General features: G+C 41.9%; 1 protein-coding gene across 1 annotated transcript in view; it reads left to right on the forward strand.

Annotated features, from left to right (window-relative positions):
* Positions 1-17,949, forward strand: part of pcdh1a (protocadherin 1a) — an 89,377-nt gene extending 71,428 nt beyond the window's left edge. The window contains exon 5 of the mRNA XM_056397969.1: positions 13,931-17,949. Coding sequence (XP_056253944.1) covers positions 13,931-14,301 — 371 coding nt within the window. The 3' untranslated portion in view covers positions 14,302-17,949. The remainder of the gene's footprint in view (positions 1-13,930) is intronic.
* The last annotated feature ends 1,052 nt before the right edge of the window (positions 17,950-19,001 follow it).

Genomic DNA, 19,001 nt, shown 5'->3' on the forward strand with positions numbered 1-19,001 from the left:
CTGGCTAGGGGCCAGATCCACTTCAACCTCAGTTGGTCAGGCAGCTCAAGCCGGCATCAGAGAAAGGCCCCGGGGGTCATCTCTCCATCATAGTGTGATGGGGACCGAGAGCCGCTGAACCTCCCTCTAACTAGTGTTCTGCCCTTCAATGATGGATGGCACTTGAGGGACTGGAATTGTACTGTATGGGTCTGACATGCATTTCCTTATTTCCAGTGAGTCACAGAGGAATGAAGCCGCTCTAGCTTTAAGGCTTTCTCACAGTCAGTTGAGGATATCTTAGGATTCAGTGCAGTTAAGGGACCTTAAAAACTGAGTGAGGACTACACCCTGTGAAACTGAACATGTCCTCTCTGCTCTATGTCGAGAGCAGCGGCACATTTTTTTTTGTTTTGCTCATTTGTTTGTTTACAAATGGAAATATGGTCCTGGTGACAGGATCGATTCTTAATTTGCAGTTTTGTGTTAACATCATGCAGTCAATATCCTACATGCCCTAAGCTAAGTAAAATGACTTGTCTTGCTCATGGCCAAGCATGTTGCAGTGCTATTCATTTTAGGTGATAGATAGATAGACATTTTACTTCCCTATTACATAAAATCATCTACATATTTTTACAGTGGCTTGACAGGGTTTTTGATCAATACCACATCTAAGTGATTACTTCACCAGTTCTGGAAATTTATGCATTTCAAAACTGACTTTAAAACTCACTTTCTGATGTGAGGCATCCCTGAAGGGCCCTTGTTCTCAAGCCAAAAGTAGAGTAATTCTGAGAGAATATTGCATGACGATGTAGCCTGTTTCCACCATGAATTTCTGCTCTAATTACACGGCATGCTTGACTTCATTGAGAAATTGTGACCAGTTTTTGTTACTCCTAAATTACAGTGTTGTAACATTGACAATCACAATGCAATTCCTTGTTCGCCATCAGAGGTCCATCTTACTTAATGCTATTTTATGGATTTTTTCACTTTACCTTTGGGTAACTCCATCTCAGATGGTCATGTTGCAAGGCCCCAACACTTGTCACTCATCCTGATGAAGTGTCTACTTTGAAGCAGTATCTAGCCTGGAGATGAGGTACCCATCAAACATGCAGCCGCCACAGGCACTGAAAAAACAGATGGTGAGAGCAGCCACTGTCATAAAAAAAAAAAAAAAAAAGTGACAGCAATGTTTACTCTTGTTGTGCATTTGCTGTATTTTTTTCCCACCTCTTACTGCTTTTTCCCACTTTGTTGTTGCTGTTGCTACGGCTCCCTTGCACTTGATTGCCCCAATGTAGCTCACGACTAGCCACATTTACACGGCACAAAAAGCTCTGTGAATTTACCCAATTTATTAAAAACAATATCCCTGAAAAGTCTCTACATTTATGCTGAACGTCGAGATTGAACGACGCACATCCAGGGTCACAGACAGACCCAGACTACTGCACTGTGTCTGTGACCTCATTTACCCATCCTTTCATTAAATTTTCATTTTATTATCTCATAATGCAGTGTATGTCCCGTCCATTGATGTTATTTTAAAGTGATAAAACATTTATATTGCTCTTTTATGCCCCTTTAATACACAAGACAGCACTAAAGTGCAGGTGTAGCCCTCATTCAATTAACTAAAATACGTTGCATCCCAGATATGCCCAAGTGCTCCTGACCCACACCCCAGCCCCCACCCTCCATTTATTCCGTATCTCACCAAATATTAAGGTCAAGGGTGTTATTGTGCTCAAGGATCATTCCAGTTGGAGGGTTTCAACAGCTTCAAAGAACCTGGATGTTGACCCTTCTTTGCCATGCCAAAGCTTATAAAAGTCAATCAGACACAAGCAGCAGAAAGCAATGAATTAGTAAAGAACAACAGGGGAGGCTGGAATCACGCTGGCCTCAGAAGCCAAGATGATGACCCCCTGCCGCCTTCTGTGTTTTGCGTTTCTCCTGAACTCGATATTTAAAGACTGAAATTTGCAGGTTTCCATAATAATTATATATTCAATCATCCTTTTGATTCCATGTGATATTTTCTCCCCTTCCCTTAATCAAAGCCTTGTCAGAAAAGCTATCGTCTGGCAGAGGGTACAGAAGGCTAGAGCAGCACTGGGATATTGCTGCGGTTCTTTTCCTGTTGACTCTCTCTGCTACACAAAAGGCAATTTTCATAATTCATCATGTTGTAAATTTGAATTGTCCTGCTCCAAATGCATGGCTGTATTGTTCAGAGCATTGTGGGCTTTCCGTCTGACTGCGTTAGTATGCTGACTTTCCCAGTGAATTGTCAGTCATGCAGCAACTCTCTATCTACACACAACATTCAAATAAAGCTTGGCCTCTCCAGGGTCATTATTTAGCCGCTGTATGGACCGCTTACATGATTCTAAAGATCAGATTTTGTGAGATTATGTTGAATATTTGTCTATACTTGGCATGAAAATGATGCATCTCCTGTGACTGTATTATTTAAATCTCTGGGTATTAACTTTTACCACAGATATCTCTTTATATCACATGTCCTGATATATATATGAACGCATCCAGACTACACAGTACTCTGCTCTTCAGTCTGAGCCTGACCACTTTGTTTGTGGTTGGAGGATATGATGTACGATCAAATGATAGAAGTTGTCCTGAAACAACCAAGACCACAGGCAAGGTTATGTATCCCACACAACATGGAAGCATGGTGAGGATATGTCAACATTTCTCTCTTCTATTCATATGTCTGTGCAAGTGAAGGCTAATTAGCAGCTAATGTTACGTCTCCCAAGCTAACCATGTCTCACTCTGCAGACCGTGGAGATCAAAGGCAGAATTAGCAAAGAGATAAGATCTTGATCGAAAGGGGAAGAACAACAAATAGATCATGGAAGACATCCGTTCTACGTGTCAATAAGATCAATGAGTGAAAGATAGTGAGCATGAAAGTGCTACATTGGAATTAACTCCACGGGGGAAATCCTAAGAGAAGAATAATTCCTTCTTTGATAGTTAGAGCTGTAGATCACACGTAAAGGAGACTTTCATTTTGTTGTCAGTGAAAATAAAATTAGTGATGAGTTATACTCAAATTATTTGGCCACTAATATCCAGTTTGTATATTTAGTTCTTCATTTCTTTCACCCCTCCAATAAGAAACACATTTTATATTTAAATCAAGAAGTTAATTCTGTGCTGGGTTAAACGGAGGCAGCTTAGTGTGTGGCCCACAAATAAAGACACTAGTAGTAACATATTTCCACCTGAGTAGAAAAGCGCATTGTGTCAGGGGTTGTACATACAGGACCCAAATGCAGCCAACACAAGGGAGTTGGTGGAAAAAGAGGTTTTAATAAGAAAAAAAGTCACTAACGACAAATCCAAAAATAATCCAAAAACTAGGAACTAAACAGGCAAAACAGAAAAGCCAAACACAGGGCGGCACAGGTGATTGAACACAGGTGAAACACATAAGGGTGGGGCACACAATCACCAAAGAGGGAAACAGGACAAAGACAGGAAGTAAAATAACCAACAGAGAGCCAACAGAAAGAGTCCTGTCAGGACAAACCATGACACATTACTGGAAGTGTTCCTCTGTAAATTCACTTTGAGGAAATTAGCAGCTTAAATACAACAGACATTCACAATAGGGCCGACTGTTTCTTCTTCTGCTCCTACAAAAAGAAACATCTTGTAGCTGCTGGTACGAGGCCATGGAGGTAGAAAGAGCCACACACTGCAGATGTTAAAGCCTGAAGCAAGAGAAAAGATTCAAAGGCAGGGAGCAAGAAAGAGAAGCGACGCTGGAGAAAGAAGGTTTGAGTGTGTATTTTTGGTGTTAATTTTACTCTGCTCCATCCATCTTCACTTCCAATCTCACAGCTGTCACCAGTTGTTAAGCGAAAAACAAAGCATGTTTTTTATTGGCTAAACAGTCAGAAACAGTCTTCTGCTGCTTGTTGACAGACACGTCCACTGAAAGCAGAACTTAGCAAACGTTAGGCAGTCAGGATGTATTCTTAACATTTTCCAACTGAGTTTGTTTCAAGCTGATGAACACCCTGTCTCCTTATTTTACCTGTGTGGAATCTGTAATGGAGTTGCTCTTAATGGCCAAAAGTAAAAAAAAAAAAAAAAAAAAAAATCATCAGACTATTGAGTGTCCAGTCACAACCTCACACCACAGGGTTTTAGTCTACACACTTTGAGCTTTTCTAATTAAATTACACTCAAAACTGAAGGGGATAAGAAAATCAGTTTTTTTGGCCAAGTATGTTTGTGCATACCAGAAATCTGACTCCAGTTCTCAGTGGCTGTGCGTGTACCTGCACACAGCGCACAGAACCAGTATCAGTGTGCAGGGAGGTAGACATGGATGTACAGCAGAATCCAGGATAACAGAGCTGAGCAAAGATGGAAAAAATGCAGTCCAGACAATAATGGACACGATATATATAATAAAGAGACATATAATGTCCATATACAACACAGCAGAGATACATGATACAAGTCAACCAGGAGGAAACAGCAGGGCGTGGGAAGAATGCAAGAAGTGCTGAACTGAATATTGGGTAGTGGAATAAGTTACTCATTCATGCAGCAGGTGATTCTGTCCAGTATGTGCATGTTTACATATCTACCTACAGTATATACATGTATTGATATTTACACAGTATGAGTTTAAACCTAATATAAACATAATTTGTAGGTAAGTGGATGTTCTTAGCATCACAGTGATTGTTTCTGATATCACATGACTGATTGATCGTTCATCAGAGTGATGGTACGTGTTTGCGCGTGCAGTGTTCATGCAGCTTGTGTCCAGGGTGTGATGGGACTGCGGTGGTGTTTCCTGTCCGCTTCCTGAGTCCTGATTGGTGGGCAGGTTGGCACCAATGATCATTCCTTCCTGACTGTCCACTGTAGCCTGTAATTGTCTTGTTTAGTGGCCAAGACTGTAATGGAAGTGCAGAGAGGCGACTCGATGATTGCAGTGTAGAACAGGATCAGCAGTTCCTGAGGCAGGTTGAACTGATCAGGAGCTTTCAGGTGCTTGGAGATGGGGGCAGTGGATGGGGGGGGTCTTCCTGAAGTCCACAGTTATCTCCACAGTCTTTGTCCACATGTTCAGCTCGAAGTTGTTGTGATCGCACCTGCAGACCAGCTGCCCCCCCCCCCCCGTCTGTGTGCAGACTCATCACTGTCTCGATGAGGCCGATGTTGTGTCGTCTGAGTTTAACAGATGGGTCTCCTGAGGTGTAGTTGTTTGTGTAGAGTGGGAAGAGCAATGGGAAGAGCTCACATCCCTGGGGGGCGCCCGTGCTTACTGTCCGGGTGCTGCGTGTGATTTTCCCCAGCCCCACCTGCTGCTTCTGGTCTGTCAGGAACCAGGTGGAGATGGGAGGATCTGTGGGATGACAGTGGCCGAGCTGAAGTCCACAAACAGGGTCTTTGCATATGTCCCCGGGGAGTTGAGGTGTTGCAGGAAGAGGTGCAGTCCAATGATGACTGCAACATCCACTGACTTATTTGTAGGTGAACTGCAGGGAGTCCAGCAGGGGGGCCTGCGATGTCCTCTCTCAAAGGACTTCATGAGCACAGACGTGAGGGCAGCAGACCTGCAGTACTGAGTCCTGTGATGGAGGATTTCTTGGGGACTGGGATGGTTGTGGAGCCTTTGAAACAGGAGGGGACTTAACACAGCGCCAGAGATCTGTTGAAGATACGAGTGAAGATGGGGGTCAGCTGGTCAGTGCAGACTTTCAGACAGGAAGGTAAACACACCGTCTGGACCTGGTGCCTTCCTGAGGGGGAGCAGAGAAGAACAGAGTCCTTTAATATGGAATAGCAGAGCAGTGGTGTTTTTACCCTTAACGGGGCATTTAACATGTTGTCTGTATTTCTGGTAGTTTGTGGCTGAGGTTTGCTCGGTTAAAGTCACCTAAAATAATCAGGAGGGAGTCTGGCTGTTTATGTTCCATGCTGATTATCTGCTCAGTCAGGTGTTGCATCACCTCACTAACACAGGCCTGAGGTGGGCGGTAAACGCTGACCAGAATAAAAGAGTGAAACTCAGGCTGAGAAGAAAAAGGTTTGCGGTTCATGGATGAGAGTTTCTATGTTTGGACTGCACATTTTATTTTTCTCAATGTGTGGCATCTATACACCAACCTTGATTAATATAAAAGCAGATTCCACCTCCCCTTGTTTTCCCCAATTGCTCCGTTATGCACTCCGCTCGCTGGAGATGAGAACCAGGCAGCTGTAATGAGCTGTCCGGGATGGATTCCCCGCCAGCTTTCAGTGAAGCACAAGGCAGCCGAGCGTGAAAAGTCAGAGTTTGTCCTGTTGATGAGTGGTAGTTCATTCTTTTTTGTTGGCTTGAGAACAGAGATTCGCCAGGTGAATGGACGGGAGCGGCGTTTCAAGTCCCTGCTGTCTTAACTTCACCGCCGCATTTTCCCCGCCTGTGTCTCTTCCACGCCCCACAGAGAGTTGATGCTCCACCGACCAAAACCTCCACAAAACTTTCTGCATTCTAAGATGAACATGGGTGAAAAATTGTGTGGAGTGGACTGTCAGATGTTGAGCGCCTCAGAAATATCAAATGCATGGTTTTGTATTTCAGGAGTGAGACAAAGAAGGAAAGAAGGAAAGTGGGTCTAAATGTAATTATACAACCAGGTTATCACGTGGCTCCCAGAAATATACGATTACTAAAACAGTAAATCTGTGTGGTTTATGTGGCAGTAAATTTCCTCATTATTCAATTAATTATATCAATTACATGTTGTTAAAATACAAATTATGATTGTATTTTCATGGATCATGACAAATGAATAATATTATACATATACTTTCTGTACATGATCATATGGGACACATATACATATATATGAACTACTAATTGTGAACTAACTGTACTAATACGATGTTTTAATCCAAGTCAGCATCTGTGTGTGAAGTATTACATCCTACATCAACTGTGGCGTGGCCAACAGTAAAGATTTAAATGAACAGCATTAATAAAATAAAATACCTGCATTGGCCCAAGGAACAAATGCAAATTTCTATATTTAGGCACTGATGTCTAACTAATGCGTTTCAACCTCAACATGCACATTTTACTCCGAGTCCCTGAAGCGCTCTCTGTATGAATACGAGATTGAACACAGCGTATAGAGTAACGCTGTTTATTATCCAAGCCGACTGCTCCAATGAGAGATTTAGGTAAATTTAACTTCAACAGCAGATCTATGGTCAAGACATGCTATACTATGGGCTGGATGGATATGTAATTTATCCATCTGCATTATTATTAATTAATTATTATATAATCATTGATTTTTATTTACATATCTAATGTATTTTGTGTTTTCCCTGCAGATGCCATTTATTAAGTAGAAACACAAAGCGGGGCCAACCCTATAATCACAAGTGTTCCTGAGTGACTGACTGACTGAGTGGAGTGATCCACCATTGGTCGGCCTAATGCCATGTGACTTAGTTGGAGTGTCGTCATTGGCCGTTGCTCTTTCAAACTGAATTGGTGCAAACAGGTTCTGTTGGGGGGCGTTTACAGTCTGCAGTGTTTTCTTTTTTAAAAACCTTGGCTACTTAGAGGAGAGTAAAGCCCCTCCCTCCCTCTCTCTCTCTCTTCTCCCTCTCTTCTCCCTCTCTCTGTCTCTCTCCCTCTCTCTCTCTCTCTCTCTCTCTCTCTCTCTATCGCTGTGTGTCTAGTGGCAGAGAGGTGGAGCAGCAGTTTGTTACCCAGACGGAGGCTGTGCTCTGTTTGAGACTAAATAAGAAAGATATTCTGGTGTTTTTAGCTTCCTCTCTGAGTCATTATTTTACAGTAAATACAGCTGAAATCACAGCTCAGTCTTTGTCTTTTAATTTATGTGTTTGGTGATTTTGTCAGACGACGTCGTGGCTATAAAATCAGGATTTTAACCGAAGCAGCTTGGAAATGTCTTAGAAGTTAACATGTAGTCTTAATGGACTGTGTCCCAGTCACTATTTCAAACTTGTTCCATTATCTGTCAACAGAAACAGAAAAACATGTAAATGAGAACAGCTTTATTGTGAATTCAGCTGTATTAAAGTACTGTATATGTGAGTACAGAGAGGAGGAGAGAAGCAAACAAATAAAGGGCTGGAACCAGCTGATACTAGGCAGAATGTAAATAGGACGTGACGATGTCAACTCTTTTCAGCGGTTCCTCAATTTCACACATGGACTGTACGTGCTCCAGCCATATACTGGGGTTTGACCAAGTGTAAATCAATCAAGGAACAGTCTTGAAACTGGACTTGGATGGTAATCATAAACCTGAATCTCTTATGTTCATGAGAAATAATTTCTTGTTTTTTTTGCATTGGCAGCTGCTGCAGATCAATATTCTGTTGTTAAAGTTCAGAATGCAATTTCCAGTCAGTAATTGACCAGCAAGCCTGACATATTGTTGTGGGCAGAGGCATGAAGCTGTTCTCTACACAAGCATTTCACAAACACCTCTGTGTGCCAACAAACGATTATATTACTTACAAAAGCAGCTATATTATGATTTAGTCCTGTTTCCTCACATTCCTCCACCAGTGTTTTGAATCTATTTTATCCGACGATGCCTTGTGTGTGTCACAGTTTGACAAAGCCTTAGTATTGGTTGACATATCACACCACATATCAACTTCTCAATTGGAGGAGCTGGTGCATAGCGTGATCTGTCAGCAGGTGCTAAGGCTTTGTCAAATGCAGTGATACAAAAGGCAGTCTTCAAATAGAGGAACTCTGAGACAAAATGGTGGATGGCGAGAGAACTGACAGGAGGTGTACCATCACCCACTGAACCATCTACAGCGCTTTTCCTGACAGGCCTCTGGCCGACATGTCCACTCATCAGCCTTTGTCAGCAAGAGGCTCGCCTGCTCAAGAAGCTGAGAATTCAGACCTTACTGAGACTTTGACATGCGTGCCCTGAAACTTTGCAACCAAATTCTCACCCTGGCATCATATTTTTTCATCATCTTAATTAACCTGTTTCCACAACATTTACACCCAGAAACCAAACAGAGCCTGAGTTATCTCCTTATAAAGGGATGTATTCATATATTTTCATTTTGTCAACTGAAACAAAAGACATGAAATCAATTAACAATACATTTATAATAGGTTTTAAAAATAAACGTATCCAACAAGGCTGTGTAAGAGGCATGTGATGCTGTGTGCGTGAAGTATCCTGCACAACGCATGGAATTAATTGGCATGCCAATTACCTGCAGAATAACACCACAGCTCTGCCACTAAATGGTTAACTGCAGCTTTATCTCACATCTCACTTTCTGTAAAGGCAAGGTGACAAAGCCTTCAAGCCTACACATTGTAATTTTGCTCCTGAGATGTGAAAGTGCACGTCTAAGGTTTGTATTCCATTACACTGAGCAAGGAAAAACGTACATGTCAACACTATGTTTGTGTGCTTGTAGCAAGTTTTCCTCTCTTAAAAATGCACCTCTGGAGGAAAAAAGGATTGTTTTTGGTAGCTTCTGCTTACTGTGAGGAAGTGTTCTGAGCACTTGAATAACAAGACTTGACATGTCATAGCTAAAGAAATACAAAACCCTGGGTTCTTTTTGTTTTTTTTCACGGAGGATGACAACCACAGAATACATTCACACACAGTTATTATACTGATAGCCAGCACCAGACACTAATATCTGCTCACGTGGGATATTTCTTCTTTTTCCTTTTGTTTCTTGGAACTTTTTAGTCATTTACCACATAAACTGTTTGCAGGGACCACAAATATACCATTAATATCACTCACACACTCCCAAACGATAGTGGCTGTTTTTCCCCGTTATCCCTCCATGAGGTGTGGGTCGCTCATATTTGTTCGCCATCGATCATAGCAGTGTGGCGCACACGCTGGAAAGCAGCCGGTGGGGAGAGGCTGCAATCAAACAGAGAGGAGCAGTGTGAAATCTCAGGAAGAGGCAGCTTCCCCCATGCCCGTGGGCAGGGGATCAGACGATGAGGAAGCCTGCCTCAGACACTCAACACCTCCCACTGGCACACTGATGCAAGCTGCATGCAAACCCACCCCTCACATGTATCTGTCAGCCGGGGGGTTAAGCTCTGTGTGTACCCCCACTCTGTAACTGCACTGTGGAGTGCATGTTATGCTACTGCATTGGAGGTGCTTTTAGAAGCTTCGTTAAGCTTCAGTGTGATGTGCTACTGAAGGTGGTGGAAGGTGGAAATTACTGTCTTGTTTTTTTTCATGATATTGCTTTAAGCGGGAATATTGGACTGACCCAATATAAAAAAAAGGAGGAAGCTGCAGGTGCAATCTATCCCCAAGACTAGAGGAAAAGAGCTCTGCTCTGCAGAGAGGAAGAAATGTCATTGAGTCACTGCTCTTCAAAACCAAATCACAAGCTCTCTAAATCCAGTCAGCCTGTTCCAGCCACTGGCATAATAGTGCTGTGGTTTGCCCATCTGTTCTCCATTGTCCACCTTGGCTCTCCATCCATGACATACAAGACTATAAACTCTAAAGGGTTTGTTCCAGACTGTGAGCAGATTTATTTCAGGTATAGGTACAGCAGAAAACAGGTTTGAGTGGGTGAGAAAATACCAATTTTCCCAGTGTGCCTTTGGCTGCTCCTTCACCTCGTGGTTGACTCATTTGCTTTATCATGTCCAGCAAATATTCAAACAGTGATTGTTGCAGCTCAGAGTGGGAGTGTGCTTTTGATGTGCAGAGCAGACAGTACAGTACTCTGCCACACTGTAAGTGGGTACTACAGCTACAGATGGCTAATGGCCACAGCAAAAGGCAGACACAAAAGTATAATTATCAGTATTGATTTTTTTGTGGAGATGGATTCGAGTGTGACAGAAAGGTCAGTGCAAGCAAATGTTCAAACTTGTGCTTTCACAAATGATACACCCTATCATAACATGCTGTCGTAACAACAATAAACTATTTATTATTATTACATGTTGAATAACTGTTGTGAACTGACCTGTGTGACTGGAAATTATCTGCACTATAGAACACTAATGACAGCATGTAGAAACAATTACTCCAATGTGACAGGCTGCAGTTGAACATAGAGCTCTCGTTTGTTAAATTGTCTGGTAAGAACAGACAATGTGTCAAACCTACTTTATAAATAAAACCATATAAAATTTAGATGAAACACTAACAGACAAGGTAATGGCCTACTAAAATAGCTGGCATTAGAGCATCTATGTTTTCTCTTGATGACGTGCGATATGTGCTTTGGCACCGTTGGAAGAAAATGGCAGACTTTGGCAAGTTAGACGCTGTATTTAGCTGTCATTGCTGATTTTCTGGCCCTTGATGATGATGAGCACGGTTCAGTATGTGCTTTAATTCCTGTCACCGGTGCATGGTATCATTTTACATTACATGTTTTCTTTTATCTGGCATTCCATTAAATAAGTCCAAATTATATTTTCTCAAAACACAGTCGACCTAAAGTAAAGTGCCAACGTCAGTGTGGAAATCAGTGTTAATCTTTACGTCTTTTATCTTTTCTTTAAAGAGGCTGAATGAGTTAAAAGAGAAATTCGTCATTTAATAGGCAAATATGAATATTTGTGCCTCAATGTGAATTAGCTGTACGTGTGTTCATACCAAACATTGTCACACACACACACACACACACACATACAGGCAATTTCTAATTCATAAAATAATAAATATGCCCAATTGTGACATGTGAAGTGTTTTAGAAAACCTGTGTAAATGTACATCTTTTGTCCGTACACTGATTTGCAGTTGTGGATCTAATTTTACACGAGGCCGCTTGGTGTGGCATAAACCTCCTGGAAGCTGTGGAGAGGTTTTAATCAAGTGTGAAATCCTTTTGGAGTAGATGCCTACACGACTGTGCTTGTGCTTAGAAGCGTACTCCTCAACCCTCTCCCCAAGTCTCTTCCCGTGAACATCTTTTGTAGCAAGAGTCCATTTCACTGCAGTGATGCATACAGACAACGCTCTTAGCGGAGCTGAGAAAATGAAACTCCAATCATCATGCATCAGGCAGTGTGTGCACACACACACTCATGCCTGGGTTGCCTGTCTTTTCCGAAAGCTCCAAATTCAGTTTCTTCTCTCCTAATCAAGCATTAAAATGTGGTTCATTCATTTGAAAAGAATCTTAGTTCACTGGCACTGGCCTCATAAACAGAGAGGAGAGTTTGCCACTTAAGCATAATGATATAATTAAGCATGAGTAAGGCAGAACATTGCTCAATTGTGAAGTAAATGTATTAAAAAGCCTAAACATCTAGCTATTTAGGATTACAGGAACAACGAGATTAACCGCAACAATAGATCAAGCTATGCATTCTTCTTGTCCAATTTTTATTATTTTAATAAACATTGGGACAATTGTATGTGGATTATCCATGAGAAATGAATATTTTAGACATAAATAAGGGAAACGAAATGAGAACAAATAACTTCCATACATTTATTTGAAGGAATTTCAGATTTGAAGTCATGCTGTCTCACTCTGGCTTGTGATTGATTGAAGCCTTGGTGGGGCAGATGCAGTTTTTCCAGCCTCAGAGGTCTGACATTTTGTGGGATAATTATCTTGCCAGTGGTCATGAGTACAATACTGATGCTATGTCTCATAGGCTTACTGTCAAGCTGGCATTTTCTGTATTAGCTGTGAACTCTCGCCACCACCTCTAATACGTCATCTCTTGTGGTTGCATCATTCACATGCAGCAACATCTTTCTGCCTGTTGTGTGTGCAGCGCCGAACCTCTCCGCTTTCCCTGTGAATACATTTGCTCTCTTTTTTCACACACTGTCCCACTGTTGCCACAAAACAAGTCCGAGGATCCGTGATGGACGTGTTCTTCCACGGCGGGAACAACACTGTGGCACTACAGTAATGCATTTATCACAGCAATCAAAACTTTACATGCAGGGGACATCACAGACTCGCCAATCTTAGTTGTCTGTTCCTCTCTTCACAGACATTGATTTGGCTGTCCTAGTCCTAGACTGAAGGGATAACAAAGATAAATTGAGTGGTATTTCCATTTAATCTTGGCTGTATGTTTAGCTTGTCAACAGGTGGGCTGCTTAACAAGTCTATTGTTTGCCAGCTGCACTTTTCTGGTAAACAAATCCATGGGTTCCTGAGTGCAGTTTTACTTTCAGAGACTGTGCGAGCCTCTTGACTGATAGCTGAGGCAAACTTATTTTGGAGCTTTGACAGATTGTACATTAAAACGAGGTCACTGGGTCATGGACCCATTTATTTAATTAGGAGCAGTTGAATAAAAAATGGATGATAATCAGGGGCAGGGAACTCATTTCAGCACTGTCAATCAATAACTCAGTCAGCAGTGGTTTTGCCCAAAGGGACGGAGCCATTCCCTTTGTAACCAAATTCTGCGTCTGCAGTGTGTGTGTCTGTAGTATTTTGTCCATCCCTGTAGTGCTTTCTCCATGGTGACACATATCTGGAGCAGCATTCACAGCCCTCGAATAGAGATCAATATGTTGCTTCTGATCGTGTTAACAATACGATGATGTACTGTATTACAGATATACCAGACAAACTGCTGTTGGATACTTCTAAATGACATAGACACAGCATGCTGTCTCCTGAATGTATCACATCGGCTTGTGGACTACACACACACACAGTAGCGCTCATTACACAGTGCATAGCAACAGCTACATAGCAACTGCTGCTGACTGCTTAGCAACAGCTGCAAAGACCTCAAGGAGGGGGGTGGGTTTCATGGGGTGTTTCAGATGACACCATTTCTATTCACAAATGCCTTTTTATGACTTTTATTTATTTCTTTTATGAATGTTGCTCCGATGTTTATGTCACTATGCAGCTCTCTCTGATGGCGGCGTTTTCTCTCTCCTGCCCACAGATATCCGCTCCCTCCCTGATGTGGCAATGACCGGAAACTGTACGACAGAGTGCAGCGAATTGGGCCACTCAGACGCCTGCTGGATGCCCGGGCATCCCTCCCCTGTACGCAAGACCAGGAACCCCCCGAAACTCTCCACCTTCGTGCCTTACCAGGAGAGAGGGAGCCTGGGACGCCTGGCAAACGGGAGCGTCAGGCTGGGTGGTGAGGAGCACCGATCGCGCCTTCCGCCCTCCCGCAGTGCCTATTCCAGCAGTGGTCACGACGCCAGTCAGGACTGCCCCTTAGAGGAGATGCCCCTGAGCGTGGCCTCTGAGTTCCCACCCACCTCCCCCTCTGCCCACACTCCAAAAAGAGAAATTTACCTGTGAGAATTATCATCATCTGATTGGTGCACAAATGAGGAAAGATACACCCACATGGGGAGGAGAAACAGGCTGTCCACACACTAAAGCCAATGCCCGTTTTGTAGGTAACAATAGGCTGTGACTCATTCAATCACTGGCATGAACACTTGTTTTTGTCATTTGCTCCTTAAATTATTAAGTTATTAGCATATTTATTAAGAATTCCACACAGTTAATTGATGCACTCACTGATTTATTTATACTAAATCTTGAAGGATACAATTCAAACAGATCAAAAGGAAATACAGATGGAAATTGCTACTTTAGTAGGAAGTGATTATTGTTGTAGTTAGCCACGTCCCATTCTGTGAAGTGATCTCTTGAATTTGAAAGTTGTGATCAGTGCTCTTGTGCCATTTTAGATATAATTTCCTAGACAGCCAGTCAGGCCCTATCAAAAGGCGAGTTTAGACTTTTGACTAACAATCAAATGAAACGGTCTATCTTAATGTACAGTGCTGTAAATACAATTGAATGGTGTGTTCTACATATATTTTTGTCTGGCATAAGCTGAAAAAAAAAATTGCCTCAGAATTTTAGCATATTTAAGCTTTTCTTTGCTGCTGCTGTTTAAACTTGATTGAAACCATCTCCAGAAGTGGAGCTCGATATTGTGGAAGGCATTTATCCGCTCCACGCAATCACACACACCTTCGACCCCTAATCATGGTAGAATGGCCTTTACCTCTGCTCCCTGTAGAGCGCTGCCACTGGTGGAGAAAGCTGTGTGGCAACATTTAAACTGACATTATGTTCCACTGACTCTGAGCACTGTGACCTATCGTTCATCATGAAAACGGTTGACTTGGCCACAGTAACCCCGGAGTCGCAATGACCAAACGCAGAGTACTCACCCGACATATTATGATTGGCTTTTCTTATGAAACCTTGTGACTCACCCTGTTGATGAAATCATGCCAGTGTCTCAGTTTAAAACACTTCTCTCTATTGTGACAATCAGACGGGCTCAACGCTTTCCTCTGAAGCTCATCGTCCTCTCCCCTCATGGTCTATAAGAACTTCAGTAGATCTGATGAATGCGCGAGTTATTTACATGAAAGGGCACTTCAGTGTTGAGAGCCACTGGAGAGATGGAGCACTTTTGGAAGTTGGTATCAAGCTGATGTAAACTACATGAGTGCTCCACATTCACAGCTCTTTCTTTGTTTTTCAAAATATCAGCTCTCACTAGATACATACTTCTTCAGAGGTGAATTCAATGCACAAAGCACTCACAGAGACTACCTATTAAATAGATAGGTTTGAATAAATCTCCAGAGTTATTGTCAATAACGTGAGTAAATATTTGCTGCGGTATCAGTAATTGATATCTGAAAATGCAGAAAACTGTTGAGTCTAAACACAGGTCTGCAGAGCAGCAGTCAGGCACGATTTACTGCAGCTCCACTTGATGATGATTTTCTTTGTATTGAGGACAACATGCTTAATAAGTTATTAGGCGTTTTTCCTCCTCTGGCTATTGAACAGAGAATAAAAAATAGGGCATGCCCGTGGGCTTCCTTTATCTTTACAAAGATTTTCCGAGCGAATCTGAAGGATATGTCTGAAGGACACTAATACATTAGTGAGTAATTGGATGTTAATGATGACTACACTAGCCTGCCTTACAACATCATAGAGCTGGCCAGTGTCTTTGATTTAAACATTGATTTGTAGATACCTTTCACCTCTGCAGAGTATTTCCATAGTGAGATTGTGTCTCTGAGTAAGGGTGGAAGAGCCAAAAATGGACATTTCCTAATTAGGGTGAGTAATGAGTCCTGAGCTAGGGCATGTGTGAGCACACCCCCAGGACAAGGCACCCACCAGATAATGCAAATCCACCCGCAGAGCTACAATCAGTTAAAGGGGGTATTTTTATCAGCACTTACCTCATCGTGCTGCCATTGAAAACTGCATTTCGAATAATTAAACTGAAAACATATGGAAATTACTGGACATGGCCATGATTAAATAAGGTGGGCGATTATCCTGCCTTGAGGGGGAGAAAGCACATTATGCCGTTTTCAAAGCCATTTAGCGACTGAAATAAAATTCAAACAACAGCCATGATACACTGTGATTAAACCCCCACGGCTCCCCCGAGCGCCCCTCTCAGAGCTGTGGATAGCCGCTTCACGAACTGAAAGCAGCGGGTAAGATCACTGACCTGGAATTAATGACAAGTGAGAAAGATAGCACTGAGTGATAAAACCAATGTCACATAGCCTCAATCATAACTTTATCTATTTAAATGCTTTGACTTAATTCTGATTCACAACTGCTTCGCATCCAGATTTATCTCTGGGGTTAAATCTCAACCTGATTCCAGCCTGAGTACTCTTATCACGTCAGTGAATCTGGAACGTATCTTCAGATTTGTCTCTTTGATCACCACTACATTAATTAAATGGGGCTAACTCTTAGCAGATAAGTGGTAATCGTCGGTTGTTGCACCAAATGGGATGACAGGAGTTTGATTGGAGTCCTCTACAAAAACAAAAACAAGGCTGAGCTTAATTCCCCCCTCCCCTCTCGAAATGAGTCGGACTCTCTCACTCCAGCCGATAATGACCTCCTGCTACTCTCCCCTGGAACAATATATCACCAGGTTTGACCTTTCTTTTGAACTCATGCTGAATGAACTTCTCTCTCAAACACAGAACGGTTCTTCTTGATCCAAGTAAGAGGACATCATGAAGCACCTAAATACACTCAAAAGTATGTTGAATAATGTTTAATTTGTACTTAACATTGATTTAATGTTGAATTCACTAGTATCTTTTGCCTCTCTGTAGTGTGTATCGTATGGTGATCATTTATGTGGACAGATGGACAAATTACTGTACTGAAATTGGCAAGGGATTTTTTTTTTCTTACTGATCGAAGACTCTTAGCAAAGTGGTTGTGTGAAAAAATAAAGAAATCTGTTGGTGGTGTAGTGTACATAGATCTCCACAACCGTGTCTGCTGTCAGGCAGCCTATGATTTTAGCATGAATTCCAAAGATAATTGGTAGAAACTGTTTACTCTTTTTCCTTTTATTTTACTTTATGAAATGTCAGTGCTGGTTCATATTCAAAAGGCCCTCTCCCAAACGAACTGAAATTAACTGAACATTTCATCTTTTTCACAGTTCATCTAGAACAAAGACAATTGCCTTGAAAATATGTCTTTGCAAGAGAGAATCTAGTTGTTATCCTAATTGTTGGTATATTTATATAGGATAAAATGCTTGTGATGCCATGTTTTTGTACAGTTTTATGTACATACAAGTGAAGCTTTCTAAAAGTTCTGAGAAAAGCCGATGGCATATAAAAATTGTAACATGTTTTCTTGAGATGTGCACATCTTGCCTTGGTTGGATTGACCTTTGCTGAGTCAGTGTGAATGTGGCCGTTCTATGCCTGCACTGTAGTCATTCACCGGCTCCCACCTCCTGAGGACTTAATCAGTTTTTATGTTTATCGTGAACAGTGGATTGTCTTATCTTACCAGTTTGTTAAACTCCTGTGTTCTGCTTTGTTCTGTTTTCGCATGTTGACAAATTCTCTTGTAATACTGTAAGTCCTCATGAACTTTGTAATAAAATCACTGCAGGGAAAAAATGAATGCTGTCACTGTTTTCTTTGTTTTCTATTATTATTATTCATCGCTTTTGAGTGTTAAACAAGGTTTTGGTTGTTACATTTTTATAAGAGGCTTTGCAGCCTTGGAGCTACATTGTGTAAAATGTGTTTCACTCTAGGACCAAGACTCATTAAGAAGAACTAGTATTCTTGTCATGTGGGGAACAGAGCTTCATTTCTAAGTCAGGAGGCTCCAGAATGCTGAGAGGGAGGCGTTCAGGGCTTGAAGTAGCAGAGTCCCAGGACCTGTGCTCGCCACTTCAACTAGAAAACAATGTGCCAGAAGTACTCAGTCCCCACACTGCACTAAAGCTGATACGGAACATTTCTTCAAAGCGCTGATGAGCTGCCCGTTGCTACACATTTAGTGCACACTGCAGCTGACAGGAAGTTGGTCTCGTGAGGTTAATTTGGAGACGTCTAAGTGCCTTTTCTTAAAGTCGGAGGGAAATATTCACTTTAACGGACAGTGAGCCTGGATGGAAAGCCTTCAGTGAAAGGGGAACTGTCTCTATGTCTGGATGTTCACACTCTGTGCATCTATACTGTGTTTGATCATTAGCGCATTAGCTGTGATCTTAAGTGACTTAAATCATTGTTGCACAGATACCATATTATTTAATCATCTGTGAACTACAGTTACATGAGCAGGATGAATTTCCGGCCTGTTTCACAAACATTATCCGAGTCACTCATTACTAATGTGGTTCTGCTCCACCTTTTACTCTTCAGAGGACATTTAAGACAGCACTCATTTTAATTCACTTGGAGTATAGATATGTCCTCCATAATCATTATAATAGCGCACAATGCATATTTTTTTAACACAACAAGATGTATCAGTCAAGGTCAGGTCACTTCCAAAATCCGGACAGAGATTTACTGATGGAAAGATCAGCTAAAAGCTACGGAGAGTCAGTAGCCCTGCGAGCAGCGCTGAGGATGCAACACTCATTGGAAAGAAAACTGATACAATCAGATATAAAAGGTCCAAAAGTCGTTTTTGATCTTAAACAACCGTGGTGAAAGTAGTAC

Source organism: Seriola aureovittata, chromosome 15, assembly GCF_021018895.1.
Source record: "Seriola aureovittata isolate HTS-2021-v1 ecotype China chromosome 15, ASM2101889v1, whole genome shotgun sequence".
Lineage (NCBI taxonomy): Eukaryota > Metazoa > Chordata > Actinopteri > Carangiformes > Carangidae > Seriola > Seriola aureovittata.